Consider the following 24,544-nt stretch of genomic DNA (forward strand, 5'->3'; position numbering starts at 1 on the left):
ATCAAAGAATGGCTTTAGCTATGACTTCCTTCCAGAGAGTCAACGCCATGAGCCACAGCCAGGGTCTTTCCTGTGTTGATACAGATGTGCAGCGAGAACAGTTAAGCTCCCCTCAATGCCATCTGCAGTGTTCCGGGGGAGCCTCTTTCCAGAGAGCTGGATTTATTACCCTCTGGATTCACAAGACCAACGCCCTGCAGGGCCCGCTTCGTGTTGTTGGTTTGTTTTAGTTTTTTAATGCACTGCAAATATACCTTGCGTTAAATTATTCTCCCAGTTCTTTTTAAAAAGCTCACTCTTACCTGCTTCTAGTTTGTGAAAGGCCTGAGACAGAGGATGAACTTCTGTTACGGGTAGCTTGTACGTGAGCAAGGAGAAACACCTGGGAACGGGAGCACATGACATTCAACCATTCGAGGTCGGGATAATGGACATCTGAATGATCTGCATGTGGTCGGCCGTTTGATTTTAAAGATAAAACTGGTGCAAAGTAATATACTGGCTAAATATGAAATTATTTACCAATAAAAGCTTTGGCAATCACTGAAGGGAACTAGCTGTCATTTTTTTTCTAGCAATGACACATTATTACTAGTTATGTTCTTACATAGCCCAATGAACTCAAACCAGTTAACTTGTTAAAAAAAAACAAAAAACAAAACAAAAAACAGACACGGGAAGCTACATCCTTAGACTAGTCCAAATAGGCTGGAAAATCACTGGAAAGTTAGGTATTGTCACCCTAAAGCTAGCTTGCAAGGTGATCTAAGGCTGGGGAGAGAGGACAGTTGTGGGAAGACTTAAAAGCTCTGGAGTCTAAGAACAGGCAGGTTTAGGCACTTTCCTTCTCGTGTGCCTCTGACTGTAACCTTAGCTCCAGATTAGCAGTGCAGTGCGGTGTTCCTATGTGACAAGGAGACCTGGCTGACGTCCACACTGGTTGTCTTCAAGCCAGACCACCCTCTTCCTTTCTCATCATTCCCACAAGTATCCAAGCCTATTTCTTTACCTCGGGATACCAAAGGTTTTAGAGTAGGAGCGGGTTTGGAATATAGTGTAAATAATCATTGCATTTACACTGACTGGGTAAAGCTGCAAATAACAGGTTCGTGTCTGGCTTTTCTGTTGTGATCATCGCTCTAAGTTTAAATTCAGTAGCTGCTTTAATCTTCTGGTTCTGTTCCTAACAAGACACACACACATACACACACACATACATGCACACACACATAACACACATATATACACACATACATATACACACACATACACACAGGCATTCACATACACACATACATACACACACATGTGCACACATACACACAGGCATTCACATACACACACATACATACAGGCATGCATACACACACAGGCATGCACACACATGTGCGCACATACACACAGGCATTCACACACACACTGGCATGAACACACACACATATACACAGGCATGCACATACACACACACACATACACACACACACATACAGGCATGCATACACACACAGGCATGCACACACACACATACACACAGGCATGCACATACACACACACACATACACACACACACATACAGGCATGCATACACACACAGGCATGCACACACACACATACACACAGGCACGCACACACATGCACACCCACATACACATACATACACACACGCACATGCACACACACACATGCACACGCAATGCATGCATATACACATGCACACATGCACATGTGTACAAATGCTTGTGCAAACACCTGCACTCCTTTATAGCCTCCCTTTTGAAGCAGGAAAATTATATTAAAGGAAGACTCCTCCTTATCTTTGCTCCTAGTTCATGGAGGAGAAGGCACACATTCCTGGGGGGAGTTTCCAAATCTATTATAACCAAGAAGACTGAGCCTTTCTGGGGTCCCTCACTATTACCGAGATGTTCCGCTGCGTATGAAGAGCGTCGTGTTTGTCTGTTGGTGACAGTTCTCTCTTTACCTGTCCTGGCGTGCAGCCCCCGGGAACAGCTTCAGAATCTCCCTGTGCACTAATGGCTCTTGAGCAATTTCCTTCACTCTGAGTTCTAGAATGTAATCCTTGCCAAATTTCCTCTTCAGGTGCTGGATTGAACCGATAAGTCTGTGAGCAGAAAGAACATGGCGGAGGAGGAAGGAAAACCCTTGTCATTAAATGTTTGATGTTCTTAAATTTCAGAGATAGTAGAGAGGGGTGTTGGCGAGGAAGGTGGACGGAAGGAACAAGCTGTTATCTGAGACTTTCTACCGGCAATCCCAAACCAAGCCATGGGGAGACTCACCTCAGCCTCCCACACACCATGATGGCCGCTCGGTCACACAGAGCCTCCGCCTCAGCCAGGTCATGGGTAGATAAGAGGACACCCTTGTCCTTGTCTTTAACAGTTGCCTGGATTGCCTGCCTGGAGTCAGCAAAAATGAATAGAAATTAAATCAAAAGGTAAAGAACAGTAGAAAGAGAAAGGGAAAGATAGATGAGGTGCAGTTTACAAATCATATTCATAGAATGAAAAACACCAGAGAAATGAATGCTGGATAGTTCATTTAAAATAAAGAGAACCTTTCCATGTTTTAACTGTGTTCATGGTATTACAATTAAACTTTAAGATGTTTGGGGGCTGGAGAGATGGCTGGGAAGTTAAGAGCACTGACTGCTCTTCTAGAGGTCCTGAGTTCAAGTCCCAGCAACCACATGGTGGCTCACAACCATCTGTAATGGGATCTGATGCCCTCTTCTGGTGTGTCTGAAATCAGCTACAGTGTAGTCTTATACATAAAATAAAAATAAAATAAAATAAAAAAGAAGAACTTTCCTTTTCTTTTGAAGATAGATGCCAAGTGCAACAATACAATAAAAATGTGTGCTATAGATGAATGGATACAACAATTGTGGTATATTTACACAATGGAGTACTACTCAGCTATTAAAAGCAATGACTTTATGAAATTCCTAAGAAAATGGATGCATTTAGAGAATATCATTCTGAGTGAGGTAACCCAGTCACAAAAGAACAGATATAATATGCACTCAGTGATAACTAGATACTAGCCCCAGAAAGCTCTAAATACCCCAGAAACAACTTGCAGGCCATGTGAAGCTCAAAAAAAAAAAAAAAAAAAAAGAAGAAGAAGAAGAAGAAGAAGAAAGAAAGAAAGAAAGAAAGAAAGAAAGAAAGAAAGAAAGAAAGAAAGAAAAAAGAAAAAAAAGGCCAAAAAGTGAAAGCCTCAGTCCTTCTTAGAAAAAAGTAAGTGTATAGCACCCCCTTAGAGTGTGGTACACCTAGACCTTAAATCATTAATAATTCAAAACTGTGGCAATTTTTGGTATTCAAAAATCATTATGTTTAGTCTATACACATCAAAAAAACTTTGGCTGTTTCCATGTTACATTCTGTTCTACGTGTACTTTATGCTATGGTAACTAGTAAGATTTCAATGCATGCTATCAAACCTTTAAAAGAATCAAGTACTGACAAAAATATATTCATATAATTTTATGCCAAAATGCTTTTTAAAAACCTGTACACGTATCTCTATTTTTTAAATAAATTTGTAAGAAAAAAGTGTGTGCTGCTCCACACAGCCTTTAAAATTACAGAAATTGGAAAAGGGGACTGAGAAAAAGATGAAAAAGAAGTGAGCCACCTAGTGGCAATATCTGGAACTGCATAATAAGTATAATGGAGTAATTCTCTCTACATTTGCATCAAATAGTGATAACAAATAAAATGGCGTTTTAAATGGGAGAGGACGCTGGGTAATCACGAATATGAAATTAGTTAGGGTTTTATTAGCCCAAAGGTTGATTCACAGAAAGTAGGGAAAAACCTGAAATGATTATAAACTGGGTCAGTAAATTTGACAGATTAAATGAAAATGAAAACAGGAATTCTGTCAGCAAGTCAAGGCTCTTTAGGGAAACCACGTGGGTAGCAAAATAAATCGTTACGGAATTATCGATCACTAAAGCACAAAATTAAGACAGTTGGAAGTTAACTAAAACTTTGACCAAGCACCTAGAGTATTTGTTAAGGCAAAAACTGCAAGAACAGAAAACATTTGTTTTATCCTGCTGAATATTTGTTTGCCTAATAGCACAAACTCTCTCTGTAGACAGAGGGTGGATGTTGAAGGTCTCATAAAGGACCATGTGCTTGGTCCCCAAGCGGTGCTCTTAGGAGGTAGTGGAATCTTTCAGAGGTGAGGTCTCGTTGGATGCTGAGCACCTCAGTACCTCCTCATCCTCCTTGCTGCTTGGCTTGTGCAGTGACCAGGGCTGTCATATGTTCCTGCTCTAGCGTGCTACCTTACCGCAGCCCCAAAGCAACGGGGTCAACCGGAAATGGAGTAAAGCCCTCAGACCCGCAAGCCGAAAGAAATCTTTTCCCTTCGAAAGTTAATCCACCGGAGTGCGTGCTAAACTGGCAGCTGGATGTCGGTACACAGCAGTTTTATCGCTAGGATCAGAAGCCTGGGATAATCAACTCAAAAGGAGAAGTGTCTTACTGGAGCCCTTGCTCTGGGCCTGAGGCGACGCAGGACACCAAGTGGGACAAGGCACGTGGGAAAATAACACTGCTGCTTTCTTCGGGTTCCGGGAAGTAAAGAAGAAGAAAGCAAAGCCGTTGTGTCTTCCTCGAGGTCAACTTAACCCCCTTCACCGGCGTCTACCTCTTCAAGGTTCTCGCTAGTATCCCTCAACAGCAGTGCTGGCTGGGGACCAGACCTTCAAAACACAGGTCTGTAAGGAACATTTCCCACCCGTGCAACAGCAGCTAACGAATACAATCTCCACCGAATCAGGAACCACTGGGCTCATGGATCTGTTTGCAAAGGTTTTTATCGATGCAAATTTGCATGTGGGTCACTGTGGGTCTGGGCCTCTAGGAATTCTCACCACATTTGTTGTTTCCCTGGCACATCTAAGCCTGCAGATGGTTCGTCCAGAATCAGGACAGGTGAATTTCCCAGGATGCTCAGCACAAAGCACAGCTGCAAGGTAGAGGGGGGAAAAATGTCCTCCAATTGCTTCGGTACCACATACGCCGTCAGAAGAACACAGGACACCACGCGTACCTTTCTAGTCGCTCCTGCAGCTAGGTTCTGCACTTGGACATTCAGCTGGTCGTGGAAGTTAAAAGCATTCACTAATCTGAGAGGAAGTAAGAGAATATCACGCTAAGAGAGAACATTCGGGAAATGAACTAACCCGTTATTATGAAAACATTGCAGGGAAGAATGCCAGTATTGTTCTTAAATTTGAAATCATGATGAAGGTTATTTCTTTTTTGACTTATAAAATTACTTTTTAAATAACCTAATCTGTTTATTGTTAAGTAATTTAAGTTTAAAAAATTAGAAACTAAACAGATGGTTAGTCCATTTCCTTCCCCCCCCCTTTTTTTTTAAATTGGATATTCTCTGTATTTACATTTCAGATCTTCTCCTCCTTCCACCAATCCCATCCCCCCTCCCATTGCCTCCATGAAGGTGTTCCCTCTCCCAACCTCCCTCTCCTACCTCAGTGCCTTGGCATCCCCCACACTGGGAAAAAGAGTCTTAGCTGGACCAATACCTTTTAAAGGTATTGCAATTTTAATATGTAAGAATTCGGAAAGACTGTGGGGCTCTTAAGGTTATTTAGATCTTGGAGATGAACAAGAAAGTAATGGTTGAGGCTTAATAATGATGTGTTTGTGTGTAAGTTGGCAAGGGGTCAATTGCACTGGCTGGTTTTGTGTCAACTTGACACAACCTGGAGTTATCACAGAAAAGAAGCCTCTGTTGAGGAAATCCTTCTATGAGATCCAGTTGTAAGGCATTTTCTCAACTAGTGATCAAGGCGGGGAGGGCCCAGCCCATTGTGGGTGGTGCTATCCCTGGGCTGGTAGACCTGGGTTCTATAGAAAGCAGGCTGAGCAAGCCATGGGAAGCAAGCCAGTAAGCAACATCCCTCCATGGCTTCTGTATCAGCTCCTGATTCCTGACCTGCTTGGGTTCCAGTCCTGACTTCCTTTGACCATAAACAGCAATGTGGAAGTGTAAGCTGAATAAAACCCTTTTTTCCCCAACTTGCTTCTTGGGTATGATGTTTGTGCAGGAATAGAAATCCTGATAAGACAATAGTTTCTTTTGTGAATGTGGGTGCCCTTGTATTTGGAGCAATGATGTTCAGGATTGAAAGTTCATCTTGATAGACTTTACCTTTGATGAGTGAAAAGTGTTCTTCCTTATCTTTTTTGATGACTTTTGGTTGAAAGTCTATTTTATTTGATATTAGGATGGCTACTCCAGCTTGTTTCCTGGGACCATTTGCTTGGAAAGTTTTTTTCCCAACCTTTTACTCTGAGGTAGTGTCTGTCTTTACTTCTGAGATGAGTTTCCTGTATGCAGCAAAATGCTGGGTACTGTTTACATATCCAGTCTGGTAGTCTACATGTTTTTATTGGTTAATTGAGTCCATTGATGTTAAGAGATATTAAGGAACAATGATTGTTGTTTCCTGTTAATTTTTTATTTTTTTATTTTTTGGTTTTGTTGCAAGAGAATTATTTTCTTGCTTTTCCTAGGGTGTAGTTTCCCCCTTTGTGTTGGAGTTTTCCATCTATTAGCCTTTGTAGGGATGGATTTGTGGACAGATATTGTGTAAATTTGGTCTTGTTTTTCCATCTATAGTAACTGAATTTTGCTGGATATAATAACCTGGACTGGCATTTGTGTTATCTTAGGGTCTGTCCACCATCTTCTAGCTTTCATAGTTTCTGTTGAGAAGTCTTGTAATTCTGATCGGTCTGCCTTTATATGTTACTTGTCCTTTATCCCTTACTGTTTTTACTATACTTTGTTTGTTTTGAAAATTTGGTGTTTTGACTATTATGTGTTGGGAGGAATTTGTTTTCTGGTCCAATCTATTTGGAGTTCTATAGGCTTCTTGTATGTTCATGGTTATCTCTTTCTTTAGGTTAGGAAAGTTTTCTTCTATAATTTTGTTGAAGATATTTGCTGGGCCTTTCAGAGAGTCTTTGCTCTCTTCTACACCTATTATCCTTAGGTTTAGTCTTCTCATTGTGTCCTAAATTTTCTGGATGTTTGGGGTTAGGAGCTTTTTAATTCTTACATTTTCTTTGACTATTGTGTCAATGCTTTCTATGTTATCTTCTGCCCCCTGGGATTCTCTCTTCTATCTCTTGTATTCTGTTGGTGATGCTTGTGGCTATGATTCCTGACCTCTTTCCTAGGTTTTCTATCTCCAGGGTTGTCTCTCTTTTAGTTGTCTTTATTGTTTCCATTTTCGTTTTTAGATCCTGGATGGTTTTGTTCAATTTCGTCATCTATTTGCTTGTGTTTTCCTGTTTCTCTAAGGGCTTGTACTTGTTTTTCTGTGTACTCCTGTATTTTTTAAGGGAGTTACCCACACCCTCTATCATCAGCATGAGGCACAATTTTAAGTCCAGATCTTGTTTTTCTTGTGTGTTGGGATATACACTACTTGTTGTGGTGGGAAAGCTAGTTCTGATGTTGCCAGGTTGTCTTGGTTTCTGTTGCTTAGATTCTTGCACTTGCCTCTTGCCATCTTCTCATCTTTGATGTTAGTTGATCTTGCTGTCTCTGAATGGAGCTTGGCTTTCCTGTGCGTCTGTGGGCTGTGGGCTCCAGACGGAGATTGGTCCTGGGTGTTCAGCTCTCTATGAGAAGGCTGTGAGTTCCGATGGCAATGGGCCGGCTCTAGCTCTGAGTGCAGATGGAGGCCTGAATAGTGCAGATACAGACCCAAGCAGTAGTGTAATAACTGCACCCTGAGAGTTTCTGGAGGTTTCTCCCCAGATAGTCAGTGGCCAGAGAGTGTGGGATCATTTATGGGCTCAGTAGGGTGAATGCTACTGCGTCTCTTCCTCAATTCTCTGTAGGAAGGCCATGAGTCCTGATGACAATGTGCCTGCTCTGCCTGTGGCTCTGGGCAGAAATGGAGGCAAAACCACTTCCTCCATTTTTTTTATAATTAGACATCTGAAGACAGTCATGAGTAGAGACTTACTCCTTCTTTGTCAACTATTGAATTCAATGACTTCTAAGCTCCCATGCTCAGACTTGTAGGGACTCAGATGTAGTCTCTCATTTCTGTTCTACCATGAATGTTCTGAAAAGGCAGAAATGCCTCACTGCTCCTGTTCCTTACTAGTGAATCCATTGTGAGTAGCGCCTCCACCTCCTGAAAAAAGGAATTCCAGGACCCTCTGCCATACCTTGAAATAGCAATAACAGCATCCTTCTTCCTCAGCCCCTTTACAGCAGCGTAAATCTCCAGATGTTCCTTCACAGTCAGGATGGGCCACAGCACATTCTCCTGAGGACAGTATCCAAGCTTGGCTGGGCCATCGCCCTGGTGACCCACAGCTGAACTTAACTCTTTCAGTTCCACCTACAGGAGTAAGCAGCTTTACTGAGGACATGGGAAGCCCTTTCTGCACACTATCTGGACACTCCCATATAGCTGGCAAACACCTAAACTACTAGAACAGCTAGAACATATCACACAAAGTAACCCACACTTATTATTCAAAAACACAATCTGCTAATATACAAGCACAATTTCAAGTGTAAATGGGATGGGAAACCTTAAAGTTCAGGCGGTAACTGATATAAATGGGGTGAGAAAATTCAGGTGGTGCCTGAGAAATTATAGTGGGTAAAACTCACTTAGCTCCTGGTAACATTTCCAATTCCCTTCACAAGCTTCTAAATACCATCAAAAAAATCAATAAGAGGAAAAACAAAACACATATCCAAAACAGCAACAAAATCACAGCCTTACAAACATATAACCTGTGTTTACTTTGATCATCATAATATTTTGTGGAAATGGAAGCAACCTCCATTTTTACTACCTCTCCAGCTGTTGGCTCCGTGATCCCAGCAATCATCCTGATAGAGGAACTTTTGCCAGCACCTTCTGGTCCTAACAACCCCAAAATTTCACCTGAAAGAAACAATGAGGGAAGTGAAATGCAGATTTACATTTTTTTCAGTGAAAGCTTGAGAGGTCTGTATCTCTCGAATAGAGTAATTCAAATTTAAAATATACATGACATAAATCCTGAAGACATATTCTTTAATTCTCATCATGAAAATGTTGCCAAAAACATATTACTCTGATACAACAGTCTTTTCCCCCTCCTCGAGATTTCCCGGTTCAGCTATTTTTCATAGATGTGAGAGGTTGGAACTGGTGTGTTCATGCAAATGATGTACAAGTCTCAGAAGGCTGGAACGCTAATCTTATGCCAAAAATAAACCAAACTACCATACTCTTTCATCTCAACTGATGTAAAAATTCATAACAAATATCAGTATGTAATCTCTACAAAATATGAACCATCTACAAAAACCCTCTAACATTCTCATATTGTGGAGTAAAAGGCACCGTGCCTTCTAAAGAAATGTTCCCATTCTAACCCTGCATGACTCCATTCCTCCCTCACACCAAGGCATCTGCTGGACTCTTTGCTTTAGACTCAACCACTAAGATTTGCTGCTGTGTCTGAGTGCTTGCCACTGCAGTCCTCCCCTTCCTGTCACATAGACCTAGACTTAAATGTCGCTGTTCAAGTAAAGACTTCCTTTGTTCAACCAGACACAGTTCCAAGTCACTCACATCAATACACATGTTTTGGTGTTCCCCGTAGGACTTAGGTAATAATTGATATGTTATTGATAAGCTATTCTTATGAACTCCTTAGAATGCAAAATCCACAAGGGCAGGAAGTTTATTGTTCCTGTAACAGTCCCTTACACACACACACACACACACACACACACACGTGTATATATGTATGAAAATGATTCCTATGCATATGATGCATATGATGTGTATTCATATATTTATTGAACAAATGAGGAAGGCTACAGCAAGTGAAACTGTGCTTTAGTATAGATGTTCATTCCTAAAAACAATGGTTAATGGAGTGTTGTATGCAGACCTGTATTCCTGTCTACTCAAAATGCTGAGGCAGGAGGATCACAAGATTAAGACCTGCCTGAACTACAGAGTAAGTTTAAAAGGCCATCCTCAGCAACTTAGTGAGACTGTGCCCTAAAACAAGAAGTAGAGAGAGCCAAGAATACTCCACAGTGGTAGAAAACTTTCTTTGCACACATGTGGCTCTAGGTTCAAGTCTCAACATGTAAAAACAAGCAGAAGGCCTGAGCGAGGAGGCTTCAATCCTACTTGGGAGGGGGAAGAAAACAATCATGGGAAGCAGAGAGAGGGAGGGATTAGGATGGGAGTGGGGACAGGGAAGGGAAAAGGGGAACATGATGGGGGAGGGGAAAAGAAAGAAGCCCTGGGGGCCAGCAGAATGAATGAAAATATGCAACCTGCAGTGGGGAGGGGGAACCTCTAAAATGTACCAGAGACCTGGAAGGTGAGAGACTCTCAAGACTCTCAGGACTCAAAGGGAGGGACCTTAGATGAAATGCCCTACAGTGGGGAGAGGGAGCTTGTAGATTCTACCTCCAGTAGAAAGACAGGGAATCGACGGAGTTGCCATTCCACAGTCAAAAACTATGACCCAGAATTGTTCCTATCTAAAAGAACTACAGGGGCAAAATGGAGACGAAACCGAGGGAAAGGAGGTCCAGTGACAAGCCCAACTTGGGATCCATCTCAGGGGGAGGCTCCATGGCCTGACATTATTACTGATGCTATGGTGTGCTTACAGACAGGAGCCCAGCATGGCTACCCTCCTAGAGGCCCAACAAGCAGCTGACTGAGACAGACAGATACTTACACCCAACCATTGGACTGAAGTTGGAGACCCCTATGGTTGAATTAGGGAAAGGCTGGAAGAAGCATAGGAAGACCAGCAGTCTCAACTAACCTGGACCCCTGAGATCTCTCAGGCACCGAGCCACCAACTAGGCAGCATTCAGGAGCTGGTCCGAGGCCCCTGACACATATACAGCAGAGGACTGCCTGGTCTGGCCTAACCTATGAGAGACTTGAGGTCCCAGGGAATGGGGAGGCCTGGCAGGAGGTGGGGGTGGGGGCCGGGGGGTTTGGAATGAGAGGGGGTTGGAGGGACTTCCTCTGTAGACAGTGGGGAGGAGGAATGGGATGAGGAACTGTGGGAGGGCAGACTGGGAGGAGAGTAATGACTAGACTGCTAAAAAATAAAATTAAAATTAAAGTAATAGAGACATTTTAAAGAGTAAGTTTAAAACGTGATCGTCCCAAACCTTTATTAACACAAAAAGAGATGTTCCTCACGGCTACTTTGCTTCTCCTCTTTGAACAGCAGCGAGTCCTCCGCCCTGCGTACTCTTTGTGCAGACAGCTGGCAATTATGACAGGTTTCTAGGAGAGACAGAAAAACGGTTTTCCCCCCCGGAACCTCAGAGGTGTTTCATTCTCTTCTTCTCACGCTGTTTACCGTAAATCAAGCCGTATATGAATCGAGATTTACCATCACGACTGTCACCAATACCAGGCACACTCATTGACATACGGAGTGTCTCTGATTTACTAACACATGAGGAAGCACCATGGAAGCCAACTCCCTGTCTAGGCAGAGGGCACATGACTACATTAGAGAGAAATTAGCCTCGGATGAAAGAAAACCTTGTGCCTGGAAAAGCAGCTCAGCGGGAGCACCTGCCATGCAATCCTGAAATGTAGTTCAACCTCCTGGTCCCTACTAAGCATTTTACAGCACAGAGTACGTTTCTCAACCCATAAGGTTGTATTTTGTTCCGAAATTACAATTCTAGTTGCTAGAATACATGTTCCTCAAAAGATGAATGAAATCACTATGTTTTATGCTCTTTTAGTTTCAAGAGCCTTCTGGGGTGTCTGTGGATTTGGGTATTTGCAAACTCCAAACTTTAAAAGTTAAAATCGACATCTTGTGCCTTTTTTTTTTCTTCTAAGAGATTCTTGTACACTTTCAACAGCATCTATGATTTTCAACCTCGTCTAAGTCTGGAGTGCTCAGGGCATTGGATGTTCTCGTTCTTTCTGCTTGGACATCTTCGTCTTCATCTACAGGTTCCTCTGGATTTGGCTGAACTTTTAGACTTCGTGGAGATATCCTGTGGAAAACAACCGAGTTACACGCCGTTCTCCTATTTCCGCAGCCTGTTCACCATGTGATTTTACCAGTTTTCTTTTATTCCCCAATAGACGGGTGGTGATCGCCACTCTCTGTACTGTTCCAGCATAGAGCTCACGCACTGCTGACCAGAATCTCTCTTGTGATGTGGTCGCTATCCTTACGGCATCTTTGACCTTTAAGGCCAGCGTTTGTAAGTGTGTCTTCAGGTGCCACTCCCGCCCCTCCTAAAATTCAAGTCACTCCTACCGCCACGGGTCACTACAGCTCTACCTCTGTCAAATCAGATGCTTGTTTCAGCATCTTTTCCTGCTCATGCTTTCCCAGTTCCCCTGTGTAAAACCCCCTCCACTCAGTTGTCAAATCTCTTCACCCGATCCCTGTCACTCAAGGACGTATACCACCTTAGGAGGGAGAAGGGCATACTTGGATAATCTTCACATTTTTGGGAAACTGAAGTATTTCTTATCTGGTTAGCGGCGGGTCTTACTTCTTGACAGGAAACTAGAAAACCACTGCCTAAGATACTGCTCATCCGATTGCTTGCATTGTAAGTAGAAATCCTTACCAGCAAACTGAAAGTGGGCCACCACAATAGAAACGCTAAACTGGGATCTCATCTGCGAAATTAACTGCCTTACTAACCTGAAGATGGGATCCTTCCGTACTACATTCTTCCCGTATTTCAGTTCCAGGCACCTCAGAGCAAAAATGAACAGCAGAGCGTGGAAGTAAGGCTAGGAGCAGAGAAAAGGTTTTATTTAGACGTAAGCCAACACAAGTTGAATTTTTGAGTAAAATCGTTGCTTTCTTATTTACAGGCAATCTGGTAGCAATTTTTTTACAAGATGGGGAGAACACGCGACACAGTGGTTTGACCTGTCTCTTCCCTACTGATCGAAGCTCATACTTCACAGCTCAGTGAATTCTGTTCTGACTTTAAAATGTTCCATAGCACAACTGTTCTTTCTGCTGTGTTGTGAGCCTGAGATCCAGGTCACCTTTCTTTCTCAGCTTGCAATGCCTTCCTACACAGTTCTCTGCTCCTCTGCACTTTGCTTCAAGCCACCCGAAGCATCTTGAACCACTCAAAGGTGCACTGAAATCCCTGGAGTTCTGTACAACACCATGTGGACCAACTCTGCTTAGCTCCAACATTCCTACCTTGCTGAGTAACCTTCTATCTGATTAAACTCCCTTCTTTTTCTTAGATGATCCTGGAGCAAGATAGGACCACTCTTACCACTGCCTCCTTTAAGGTCTTTTAAGTCTCTGCTGACTGCTGGAGGTAGTTAGAATGAGAATGGTTGCCTGGGCTCATAGTTCTGAATGCTTTGTCCCCAGTTAGTGGAACTGTTTGGGAAAGATTGGGAGGCGTGGCCTTGCCAGAAGAGGTGTGTCCCTGAGGCTTTGAGGTTTCAAAAGCCCACACCATTCCCCCAGTTAGCTATTTCTTATCTTTCTTGTGCATGTGGATCCAATGTGGCTCTCAGCTATTGCTCCAGCTTGATAGATGCTCACATGCTGCTGTGTCCTCCACCCTGAAGGTCATACTCTCATCCTCTGAACCTTTAAACTGCCATTAAATGTTTCCTTCTATAATTTCCCTGGTCATGGTGTTTCCCACAGCAATAGAGAATAACTAAAACACTTAACACACACAGTATTTACTGTTTATTTAGTTTACCCGTATACTTCTAGAATATAAGCCCCATGAGGGCAGATGTGGGGTCTATTGTTTTGCCTAGAACATTACAGACAGGCAGTGTGCAAAGACGGTAGCTTTTGTCATCCAGAAATCTAAAATTATCATTTTCCCATTCACTCATGTTTAATTTTGTCTTTTACTCATAATTTGGAAAATTCATACTGCATCTGGTTTTTACACTTTCTTATTTAGAGACATGACAGTGAAAAGAATAAACAAACCAAAAATTAATACTATACTGAATACCTAACTTATTGTATAAGGCACACAAAAACTTATCCTAAGACTAAAATTCATGTCTGAAAGCCATCACTTTATCTAAAACTATATTTCAAACACATTTCTGAGATGCCAAGCTTCAGACCAGATCACATAGTTATAGAAAGAAATATCTATCCGTAGGGTATGCAGTGAGCCAAGAAGTCTTACTATTAGACATAATAGAAGATCAACCCCAGATAAACCGTATTTGCTTTCTCCGAATTCTTCATAGTGCTGGTAGGCTCTCTGAAAAGAAAAATAAGTAGTTAAGTATATTTTCTTCACAAGTTGCACTTAAATAATATTTTTGCACTCTTACTATTTTCTTAATTAAACTCAGTTCTGTGTGACTGATGACACACAGAGAGGAGAAGAGCACCCTACTAAATACCTTTTCTCAATATGAAGATAACCTATATCTCTCCCATTAAAAAATCTTTTGACTTAAAATAAAAGCATTTTTGAAAGCAAAACAGAGAGCAGAGCTTACATTGTGTAAAGTTTAGGAATTGAGGTGTTTGTCCTACGTTTCCCACACAAACCCAGTCATGGGATCTCTTCTTCTCTTGGTGATGGCTGTTTTCTCAGTCAGAACATGTGGCCCTTGACATTATCCTTTTATCATTGGTCAGTTGTAGAGGAAGCAGATCATTACTCCTGACTCTCCTGTAACAAATCTAGATCTGTGTGTGTGTCATCTCCTTCTGTCTTAGAGGAAAAAATACTGAGCAAAAGGACCTATGGTCATAACTCCCAGTCTTTGCTTTGTCAACAGCAAACAAACAAAAGATATTTTTGTAGGCAAGTCTTCCCTAACCCTCACAGAACACAATGATAGTTGGTATGTTGTACATTAAGTAATTTCATCTAGAGTTGTGAAGATTCCCGAAAACCGTGATCTCAACCAAGCTTCTGTTGACATCCATGATCCTCTGAGTCTCCATGGTCTTTCATCTCCCAAGGCCTTTGGTTTTTCTCTGCAGGAAATGCTTATTTTTTAAACCCCCCATCCCTGGATAATTCTTACTCATCTTTCAGGGGCATCACTTCTCCAGAATTCTCTGACTCCTAAAAGCACCAGCTTTGCTCTTCACAGTCTTCCCCAGCATTTGATCTGTTGCCATTGCAACCCTCCAGCTCACTTTAAGCCCAGTGTGCCTTGCTTGAGGTTGATCTGTGTCTGCTTCTGCTAAACTCTAAGAAAGAAGAACTGGACAGTTTTGCCCATCAGGTGTCCCTAATCCCTAGCACAGTGACTAGCAGAGAATGGTGTTTGATACACACCTGCAATAATGTGTATGAGCTTATCCTCAGTTGTTCATAAGCACCCATTGAAGCAGGAAGTTCTTAAAAATCAGAGCATCTAATTATCAAAAGCAAGCCCTTGTGTCTGTTGCCTTTCCCTCTCCGAGCCCACTCACCCACCTTCTATTTCCACAGATGTAGGTACAGAAGATAGCTTATGTATTCATTTTATTTTATGGAACAGTTGATGACATTTCTTACCAGTTCTAAGACAATCAGGAGTGCATTCAATGAAAAGGAAGGAACTAACATCATGGCAGAAATGAGCAGTGCTTCACTGAAGAGACTGGACAAAACTGTGTCAAACATAATGGTTATGACCTACGGGGCAAGTCCAAGAATGACAAATGAGACATCAAATGACAGATTCCACAATTTTCCATATAAAAATACAAATATGTGGCCATAACAATTTTATATTTCTGAGACAAAAAGGGAATGGTTTTATTTTAATACACACACACACACAGACACACACACACACACACACACACACACACACACCTACACACCCACCCACACATACACACACACATATATACACTACACAGAGAGACATTGTGTGTGTGTGTGTGTGTGTGTGTGTGTGTGTGTGTGTGTGTGTGTGTGTGTAGAGAGAGAGAGAGAGGTTATCTCCCCAATGAACATGTTAATTTTACATAATGTGTGTTCTGTATGACCTTTCATTTTTAATTGAGGATCCTGAGCCTCATGATGCTAAACATGCACTATACCACTGAACAGCCCCTAGCCTGTGTGGTATTTGAATACACATAACAATATGTACCAATCAAATTAGGGTAATTAGTATTTACATCACCTTATCGTTTGTGTTTACAATGTCTGTGTTAATCCTTCCTTAATGCACAAACTCATGTTGATTCTATTGTAAAGTGGACCTTCAGAGATTATTTTTTATAGTTGTGGTTTGAACCTCAGTGCCCAGTCTTGGTTTAGCAGCTGCCCCTCTCCCCACTTTCCCAATTTCTAATAATCACTGTTTTGTGATTGTAAGCACTTTCCTCGGCTTTCATGTCAGAAGAAGAACATGTGCCGTTTGTGGTTTTACTCAATATGATGCCTTCAAGTTCCGCCCATTTTTCTGCAAAGGACGGTACTGCAATCTATGGCAGCATAGGAACATATCCTTACATTTCCATGTGGCATCTCTCCACTTAGTCGTCTGCCAACTGTCCTTTAACTGATGCCACCTGTTTGCTATGGTGAACAGTGACACAGTAAACACACCGTGCACTGTTCTCTGTGATGTGCTAATTGAACCTGAATCTTCGCACCCAGAAGTGAGGGACTGTCCTTCTATATTCTGCTCTGGATGTATAGACTTACACCCCATAAACAGGCCATGCACGAGCTTTCTTTTACTTTGTATACTTGCAGGTACAGTGTCTGGTGATGGAAACTTAGCTAACTACTCAGTGTTAGTGAAATCATGGTTGTTCAAAAAGAATCTACAACCAACCATTACTTCATTAAACCAGCACAATAATTTATAGGCATTTGTCCTTGTCCCCACAGATACATGTAGTCTTTACTCCTTATCAAGAGACATCTCTTCGAAACAGATGGAGATTACTACAAAACAGCACAACCAATCAAGATGCAGAGTTGTGGAGACCCATCCAATGGATACATCTACACAACATCCCTGCACCTGAGGCTCAGGGAACATGGTGGAGGAGGAGCTGGAAAGGCTGGAAACAGCCAGATGATCAGAGGCTTTGCTGTGAGACTGTTTCTCCAAGTAACATCACAAGCTGTGTTCATTGTCAACAATATGGCCACCCAAGTATGAGATGAACAAGCGTGACACCAACTAACATGCCAAACTGTACAGGGAAAAGCCCATGAGAACTGAACCCCAGGCATAGAGCGACAGGCCACTAAGTAAAGCAGGGAGTCAGAGAGGTGGTACTCCCCAAGGAAGAGCACAGCAACAGTTTTCTGATGCCAGATGACCAGCCCTGAAAAAATACATACAAGTAATATGGGGAATGAACAGTTGTATTTAGAAATGCATGTGTAAATAAAAATACGCATATGTATGCAGTAACAATTAATGAAAACAAGGGCCATGAATTTTAAGAAGAGTGGGGAGTGATGTGGGAGGCTCTCGAGGAAGAAGAGGAGAGGGAGAAATGTAATTAAATTAGAACCTCAAAAAAAGAAAAAATAGTAAAGAAATGACACAGAACTGCATTGGAAAACCCATTCCTCCAGCTATTAATCAGACTAAGAAGATTCTTTATAAATGAAAAGATGGAGATTTAGCACAAAGCTAAAATGACCAAATACACTTTCCCGACTCAATCCAAGATAGCAATATGCATACATCCTATGCATTGCATACATTGTTCTCCAAACCTCTATGTCTTCCCAGAATGATTGATCATTCACTAAAAACAATTTAGAATAGAGCCAACTGCTTGATAACTAAATATATTTAATATGTTGGTTATATTTATTTATTATAGCATGATAATTATCTTAGATGGCAATTCTGAAGGGCTGCTCTCATTTTGCCATGACCTCTACAATCTATATACCAAAGTATGGCACCCTTGTCCACATTTATTTTTATCTTCTCTCACTTTCCAGGGCACCTTGATATATATTTTTAAAGAATTCCTACTTTTGATCATTTGAACACCTTTAGTATATTTCAAATCATCACAGTAGAACCTACAACCGTATCAGAACTGCCCTGTTAAGTTTTCTGCTGAATTTTGGGTCACAAACTATTGAGACGTGCTTCTGCTGTGGCTGATGAATGCCTGCCTCTTCATCCAAGAGTTTGCTTTCTGCAAACTAACATAAGTTATGTGCATAAGGCCTTAGGTTGATTTTTTTTTCACTTAATATATAGCAAAAGCACCAAGCCAAATGAGCGTGTTACACAAATCTTAAGTGATTCCTTTGCAGAGACAACAAAAGGAGAGGAAAGAGCTACAGAAGAAATTATTATCCCAGGATGCCAGTTACTTGGACCTGAAAGTAAAGTACCTGAAAGAGAACCTTTAAGGCACTGACTATACCATCTCTACCATCCTCAAGACTGATAGTAACACACTTGCCAACAGCCATATTGACCTTAGCCCTGAAATACTTAACCATCAGCTCCCAGAAATAATCCATTCAGAGTTGAAACGTAAGGAATCAGTACGGTTGCTTGGCTCACTTCTGCTAGACACATGAAAGAGTATTTAGTTAAAATAAAAATCGGGTGAGTCACAGTAAGATCATCTCTAATGTTATCTGTTCTGCATAGTCAGTACTGGGGATAACTGGGAAATGTCAGCAGCTCTGTTAGCTAATCAAAGTTGTCTTCGACTGTCTGACTCATAGATTCTCCTGGCTAACCTCAAATCCCTCTGTAGTACTGTATGTAGCTTCTCTGCTTAGAATGGATTGTGACAATGAAGGTAAGAATGAGAACTGTTGAATGCAGCCAAATCCAACCCAGAGTCACAAAGTATGACTGCCAAATATTAATAAGAGACAGCAGAAAGCTGTGCCCATTCATTTTCGGTAGAGGCCAGTGGGTGGCATCGGACAAGAGTATTTTCTCACAGATGGGTCTTGGGTTGACACCTCTCATAGTTTCAGGACTACTGTTCCAAAACTGTAGAAAAAACGGTATGAATGAGATGACATTCAATCACGTCTTAGGAATATCAGCTTAAAGGCAGCATGAACAGCAATCCAAGTCTCCACTGCTTGGGCTAACATATATAACAAAGTTTCCCATAATCTCCTATAAGCACCCCATCTTCATATCTGTGGCTATGAGACAGATATGGATACTAATAAATTATTTGACATAAGAATTGGAATTGGTATTTGTAATTCTCACAGTTGAAGTTAGAACAGACCTCCCAAGACAACACACCCAAACTGTGGTGTGCAGGCCACGTGCATCCCAGGACAGCTACTAGCGTAGACTAACAAATTTGCAGATGAGAAGAGTATATTGCAATGTCAAAAGTTGGACACCCCTCCTCCTTGGAATCTCTTAGGAAGGCATTTCTGGTTCTTAAATTGAAGGGAGTTCCTTTGTTCTGAAGACTGTGAAAACTCAACAGTACATTTTAAACTTTGGGTCTTTTTTCTTCTGAAGTTCTCAGTTGAACTCCACTCAAAGTGCTATGCGGGAATTCTTCAGAGACATAACTGACTTACTAATGCAGGTTACATTTCCAGGTCCTCTCTCCAGAGTAATTTTAATCTGGAATCTTTGAGAGAAATAACCATGTGAAGTTCAAGCTTCACTGGACTTGTGGGATGATTGAATGTGCATGAGACATCTGCCTTTGGAGTGAAGTTCAGATCTTAAAATTAGGTGACATTTCATGTGTACTTTACACACGTAACTTTAAGTGACCCATTGGGAAGGCTGAGTAAATCTGTTGGACACTCACATTCTGGCATGAAAGCATCACATGAGCTTGGCTGTTGAGGTATGGTGTCAGCTTTGGAAAAGTCGGGTCCACTGGGTTTGAATCTTTAAATTTAATCGACAACTTTAATTTTCCCACTGCCCAAGGCAACACATGACTGTGCTCAATTGGGTGTTCATACTTACAGTAAAGAAGCAAACTGCCCAGAGGCCACTGTTCTTTCTCTTTTTGCCAAAGACAAATGATATCATATATGTCAAGAAGACAAGAGAAGCTGCGCAGCCCAATGCAAGAGCAACCTGGAGATAATTCAGACAATGTCAGCTAAAATGAAACACCGGGAGGAGATTTTAAATTACATATTTAAAAAAAAAAAAAAAAAAAAACATCTTCTTATACTGGTAATTTGCGTGTTGCTATGTGTATCCAACATTCTCAACTATGTGGACAACCGCCAGTTGTCCTTTGATTTTTTAATTACTGCGTAGCATTTGATGAACGCCGTGTTACTCACTATAGATAGCACAATTTCGCTGGTCAACTGAATGTGCGTCAGTTTGGTCGTATAGAGTGTTATGTAGCTTGTGAGAAGAATTCCGCTGAAAAGGCTGATGTCCACCACGGCCTGCCCGCACCAGTAGGCAGAAGGGAAGAGGCCAGAAATCCAAAGCTGGGAATCGGCTTTCTTCTGATGGGAGAATACGGAATGTGCATCAGTTCGGTTACATTGAAAAGTGTTTTTCTTTGGTTGGCGTTTGTTCTGTGGGTTTTGCAGGGTGGGGGAAGCAGGTAGTCTCTTATGTAGCGGAGGCTGGCCTGACATTATGCATAAAGGATGACATTTAACTTCTCATCTTGTTTGCATCTCCCAAATGCTAAGATTAAAAGCATGGGCCATTCTGCATGGTTTATCAGGAATGGTGCTCAAACCCGTGGCTTTATACATGCTAGCTTGAACATCCCAGCCCCTCCGACATGGTTCACATTGTGAACCCCAAAACTGTGAACTTGAAAGGCATTGTTGTGGTGTGGCTCAGCCCTAGCACACACCTTTAATTCAAAGAGCTCCCTGTAAACAGGATTAAGTAAAGTCAACAATAGGTCAAAAGGCAGAGAAGCAACTTGTTGACAGGAGTGGACATAAGAAAGCTCAGGAAAAAGAAAGGAAGGCTTTGAGTTGAAGGGTATTTAAGACAGTATGAAATAGAAGAAAGAGCTCTTTTCTTTTTGGATGTTGGTAGAGTAGGAAGGTCAGCTGGGTGTGTCTCTGCCTCTCTGAGCTAGGAAGAGAAACATGTCGTCTGGCTCCTGTATCTTCATCTGGAAAATCGAACATTTAGGATTTTGTTTTAAAAACAACAGGGTTGCTTTGACTGTTTAGTCTTCTGTGCTTCTATAGGAATCTTAGGATTGCTTTTCTAACACTGTGAAGAATACAGTGACAACACCCTAGTAATTGAATCTGATAGAGTAGATGATAACCTTTTCAAAGTAAGGTTTTATCAAACTTTATTCCTACCTGGAGAGTGATACTTTTTAAGTATATTACATAATTTAGTACACATATCAAGCCTATGAGATTGGTTTTGATCTTAACTCCACTCCCAGGCACTATCTTGGGAAGTACTTGAATTCTGAATCTTGGAAAAATCATATCAAATTCATGTCAAAACTCATCAAATGTCTACACACTACACATGGGTCTCTGGTAGTCATTTGCTATCTTTAAGGTATTAATACCCCAACTTCTGTTTGAGAAGCTACCATCTCCCATTTTAAGAGCTACTGAGACTTAAACAGTTCTTCTAGTTGATTACCTCAAATAATAGCAGAAAAATCTCCCTCTGCCTTTTTATCTTTTTTCAGTCGAACCATGGTGTAATTGTTGGACTCTTCAGAAATATCAAGAGCTGTTGTTTTTGAACATTTTGGGAGGTGTGTCACAGGCTGGGCTTCGTCAAACTAAACCCAATAAGCTAGGGCTTACAGTCCACCCTAATGTGCCAATCAAAGGGACAAAGAATACCAAAAAGTGGAGAAAAGTGCTGGTACCATGCTGGGATACATGGCTGGTGGCTCTTGTCACAATGAAGATATAAATTCACTTTATTTGCTTGTCTGAAAAATGTATTGCTGGGAAATGCAAATCAAAACAACCCTGAGATTCCACCTCACACCAGTCAGAATGGCTAAGATCAGAAATTCAGATGACAGCAGATGCTGGTGAGGATGCTGAGAAAGAGGAACACTTCTCCACTGTTGGTGGGGTTGTAAACTGGTACAACCACTCTGGAAATCAGTCTGGCAATTCCTCAGAAAATTGACATAATACTACCTGAAGACCCAGTTATTCCACTTCTGGGCATATACCCCAGGGAAGCTCCAACATATAACAAAGACACATGCACCACAATGTTCATAGCAGCCCTATTTATATATATAGCCAGAAGCTGGAAAGAACCCAGATGTCCTTCAGTAGATTAATGAATACAAAAATTGTGGTATATTTACACAATGGAGTACTATTCAGATATCAGAAACAATGACTTTATGAAATTCTTAAGAAAATGGATACATCTAGAGAATATCATCCTGAGTGAGATAACCCAGTTACAAAAGAACAGATATAATATGCAGTCAATGATAATTGGGTACTAACCCTAGAAAGTTCAGAACACCCCAGAAAAAGAAAAAGAAAATGAAAAACCATTATGCTTAATCTTTGCACACCAAGAAAACTTTGACTAGTTCCAGGTTACATCTTGTTTTACATGTACTTTATGCTCATTGTAACTAGTAAGATCTTAATGCACAGTATCAAACCTTTAAAAAAAACCAAGTACTGACAAAAATGTATTCGTATACTTTTATGCAAAAAATGCTTAAAATCTGTACATTTATCTTAGTTTTTTTTTAAATAAAGTTTTTTAATTAAAAAAAGTATTGCTAACAATGACTGGCTTATGCATTGCACGTGTATACATGTGTAGGGGTGGTTGAAAATACAAGGATTTTTAAGGTAAAATTAATAATGTGCTACTATTGAAAATAATTACACATTGTGTTTAAGAACTTGAGACCTACAAATCCAATTCTGTAGCCATGTTTTAATTGGTACACTGATGTGCAATGCCACGTTAACCCATGAATAATAGAGAGAACTCTAAATATTTTCTGGTTCTCATTATGTGAGGTCAGGTATGGGAGGGAGGTCCAATAATAGCATTCTATCAGCTTTTGTGGGCTCTAGATTCTGGACCTTTATATTTAATCGATTTGTTTTTTTTTTTTTAGTTTTTGTAAAACAATAAAACTGTAAGAAAGGGCCATGTTAGTTGTTGTGTTTATGCAGGTGAAGGCAGGTTCAAGATAGAACAAGGCCTGTCACTGGATGAGAAGGAAGAATAGGTGGGAATAAAGTTTTAGAAAGAGAAAGAGGGAGAAGCCAGGGGGAGGAATCAAGATGGAGCCGTTCCTCTCTGTGCACCTCTGCATAGATACAGGCTGTTATAAATATTTTATAAGGGATGGATGTGTACAGGATGATTGAACTTGTCTAGGTAGGCAAATTATATCTTACCAATTGGATCAGAGTTTATTGTGTGGTGTTTTCCTTTACATGGCGACTCAACGCCAAGGGAACTGTGAGTGGGTAGCCACCACTGGGACCAGGAGGTGGCAACAGAGATTGTGAGCAGAGTTCCAGGCTAGTTGAGAGGCAACTGGGAGAGAGAGACTAACTACAGGGCTGCTGCCACTGAGATAAATTAATGTTAATTCCGTACGGCTCTACGGTGCTGGAAGGAACAGGTTCTGGTCACTCCCACCTGGGTCAGAGAGTACCAGGGGCCACTGTGGAGCATGGAAAACGCTCGTGCCCTTTTTAATATTTACTGCTACAGGGCCATGACAGCGAATGAGCTGTAGAGAGACAAACAGTAGGTCTAAAATACTAAATAGAAGTCTAATAAAAGATTTTTAAGAGTCGGAGGACCGAGGAAGTCTGATGCAAGACAGGAAAGCTGTACTCATGAAATGGTATAGCTGCTTAAATGAGACCCGAGCAATGACAGCATGGGTTGGCATGGCAACAGAATGGGGGTCATGGAGGTCATCTCACAAGGCCACGATCCTTAGATGAAAAGCTGCAGGCGTCTTACGAGGCTGTACCCTTAGATGAGGATTGAGAGGGTATGGGAGAATGATGTGAAAAATTTAGCGTTTATATAGGAAGTTTTCTTGGGGGAAAAAATGCCATTCTTAAAAGATCATGTCTCTAAAAAATAAAATAAAAGAAAGCCTGCCGGGGCTGGAGAGATCGCTCGCCGGTTAAGAGCACTGGCTGCTCTTCCAGAGGTGCTGAGTTCAATTCCCAGCAACTACCTGGTTGTTCTCACAACCCTCTGTAATGGCATTTGATGCCCTCTTCTGGAGTGTCTGACAGCTACAGTGTGCACATATGCATAAAATAAATAAATAAATAAATCTTTATAAAGAAAAAAAAAAGAACACCTTCTAAAGCCTTCCGAGTTAAAATACCAGCAGCAGCAGCAGTAATTAAGTAATTGTGAACCTGAGGGATAAAAAACATCTTCCTTTTTCTGTGAAGGTTAATGGCTCAGGATGGTGACAGCCAACTTATATAAATCTTATATGTTTTTGTCTGGGTAAAGGATGCAAATACAGATGGATATAAAACTGTAATTTCCAGAGTGCAAAGGGAATCTAAG

At 41.3% G+C, this 24,544-nt stretch overlaps 1 protein-coding gene across 1 annotated transcript in view; it reads right to left on the minus strand.

Moving 5' to 3' along the window:
* ABCA6 (ATP binding cassette subfamily A member 6) overlaps positions 1-24,544 on the minus strand; it is a gene marked incomplete at both ends in the record, with an annotated part of 65,927 nt that overhangs the window by 1,622 nt on the left and 39,761 nt on the right. Inside the window, 14 exons of the mRNA XM_080923424.1 lie at positions 303-382; positions 1,982-2,122; positions 2,301-2,420; positions 4,916-5,010; positions 5,095-5,170; positions 8,262-8,437; positions 8,904-8,995; positions 11,254-11,371; positions 11,985-12,105; positions 12,771-12,862; positions 14,263-14,340; positions 15,601-15,720; positions 20,000-20,113; positions 20,329-20,502. Coding sequence (XP_080779550.1) covers positions 303-382; positions 1,982-2,122; positions 2,301-2,420; positions 4,916-5,010; positions 5,095-5,170; positions 8,262-8,437; positions 8,904-8,995; positions 11,254-11,371; positions 11,985-12,105; positions 12,771-12,862; positions 14,263-14,340; positions 15,601-15,720; positions 20,000-20,113; positions 20,329-20,502 — 1,597 coding nt within the window. The remainder of the gene's footprint in view (positions 1-302; positions 383-1,981; positions 2,123-2,300; positions 2,421-4,915; positions 5,011-5,094; positions 5,171-8,261; positions 8,438-8,903; positions 8,996-11,253; positions 11,372-11,984; positions 12,106-12,770; positions 12,863-14,262; positions 14,341-15,600; positions 15,721-19,999; positions 20,114-20,328; positions 20,503-24,544) is intronic.

The sequence above is a fragment of the Micromys minutus genome, assembly GCF_963924665.1.
Source record: "Micromys minutus genome assembly, chromosome: 10".
NCBI classification, from domain to species: domain Eukaryota; kingdom Metazoa; phylum Chordata; class Mammalia; order Rodentia; family Muridae; genus Micromys; species Micromys minutus.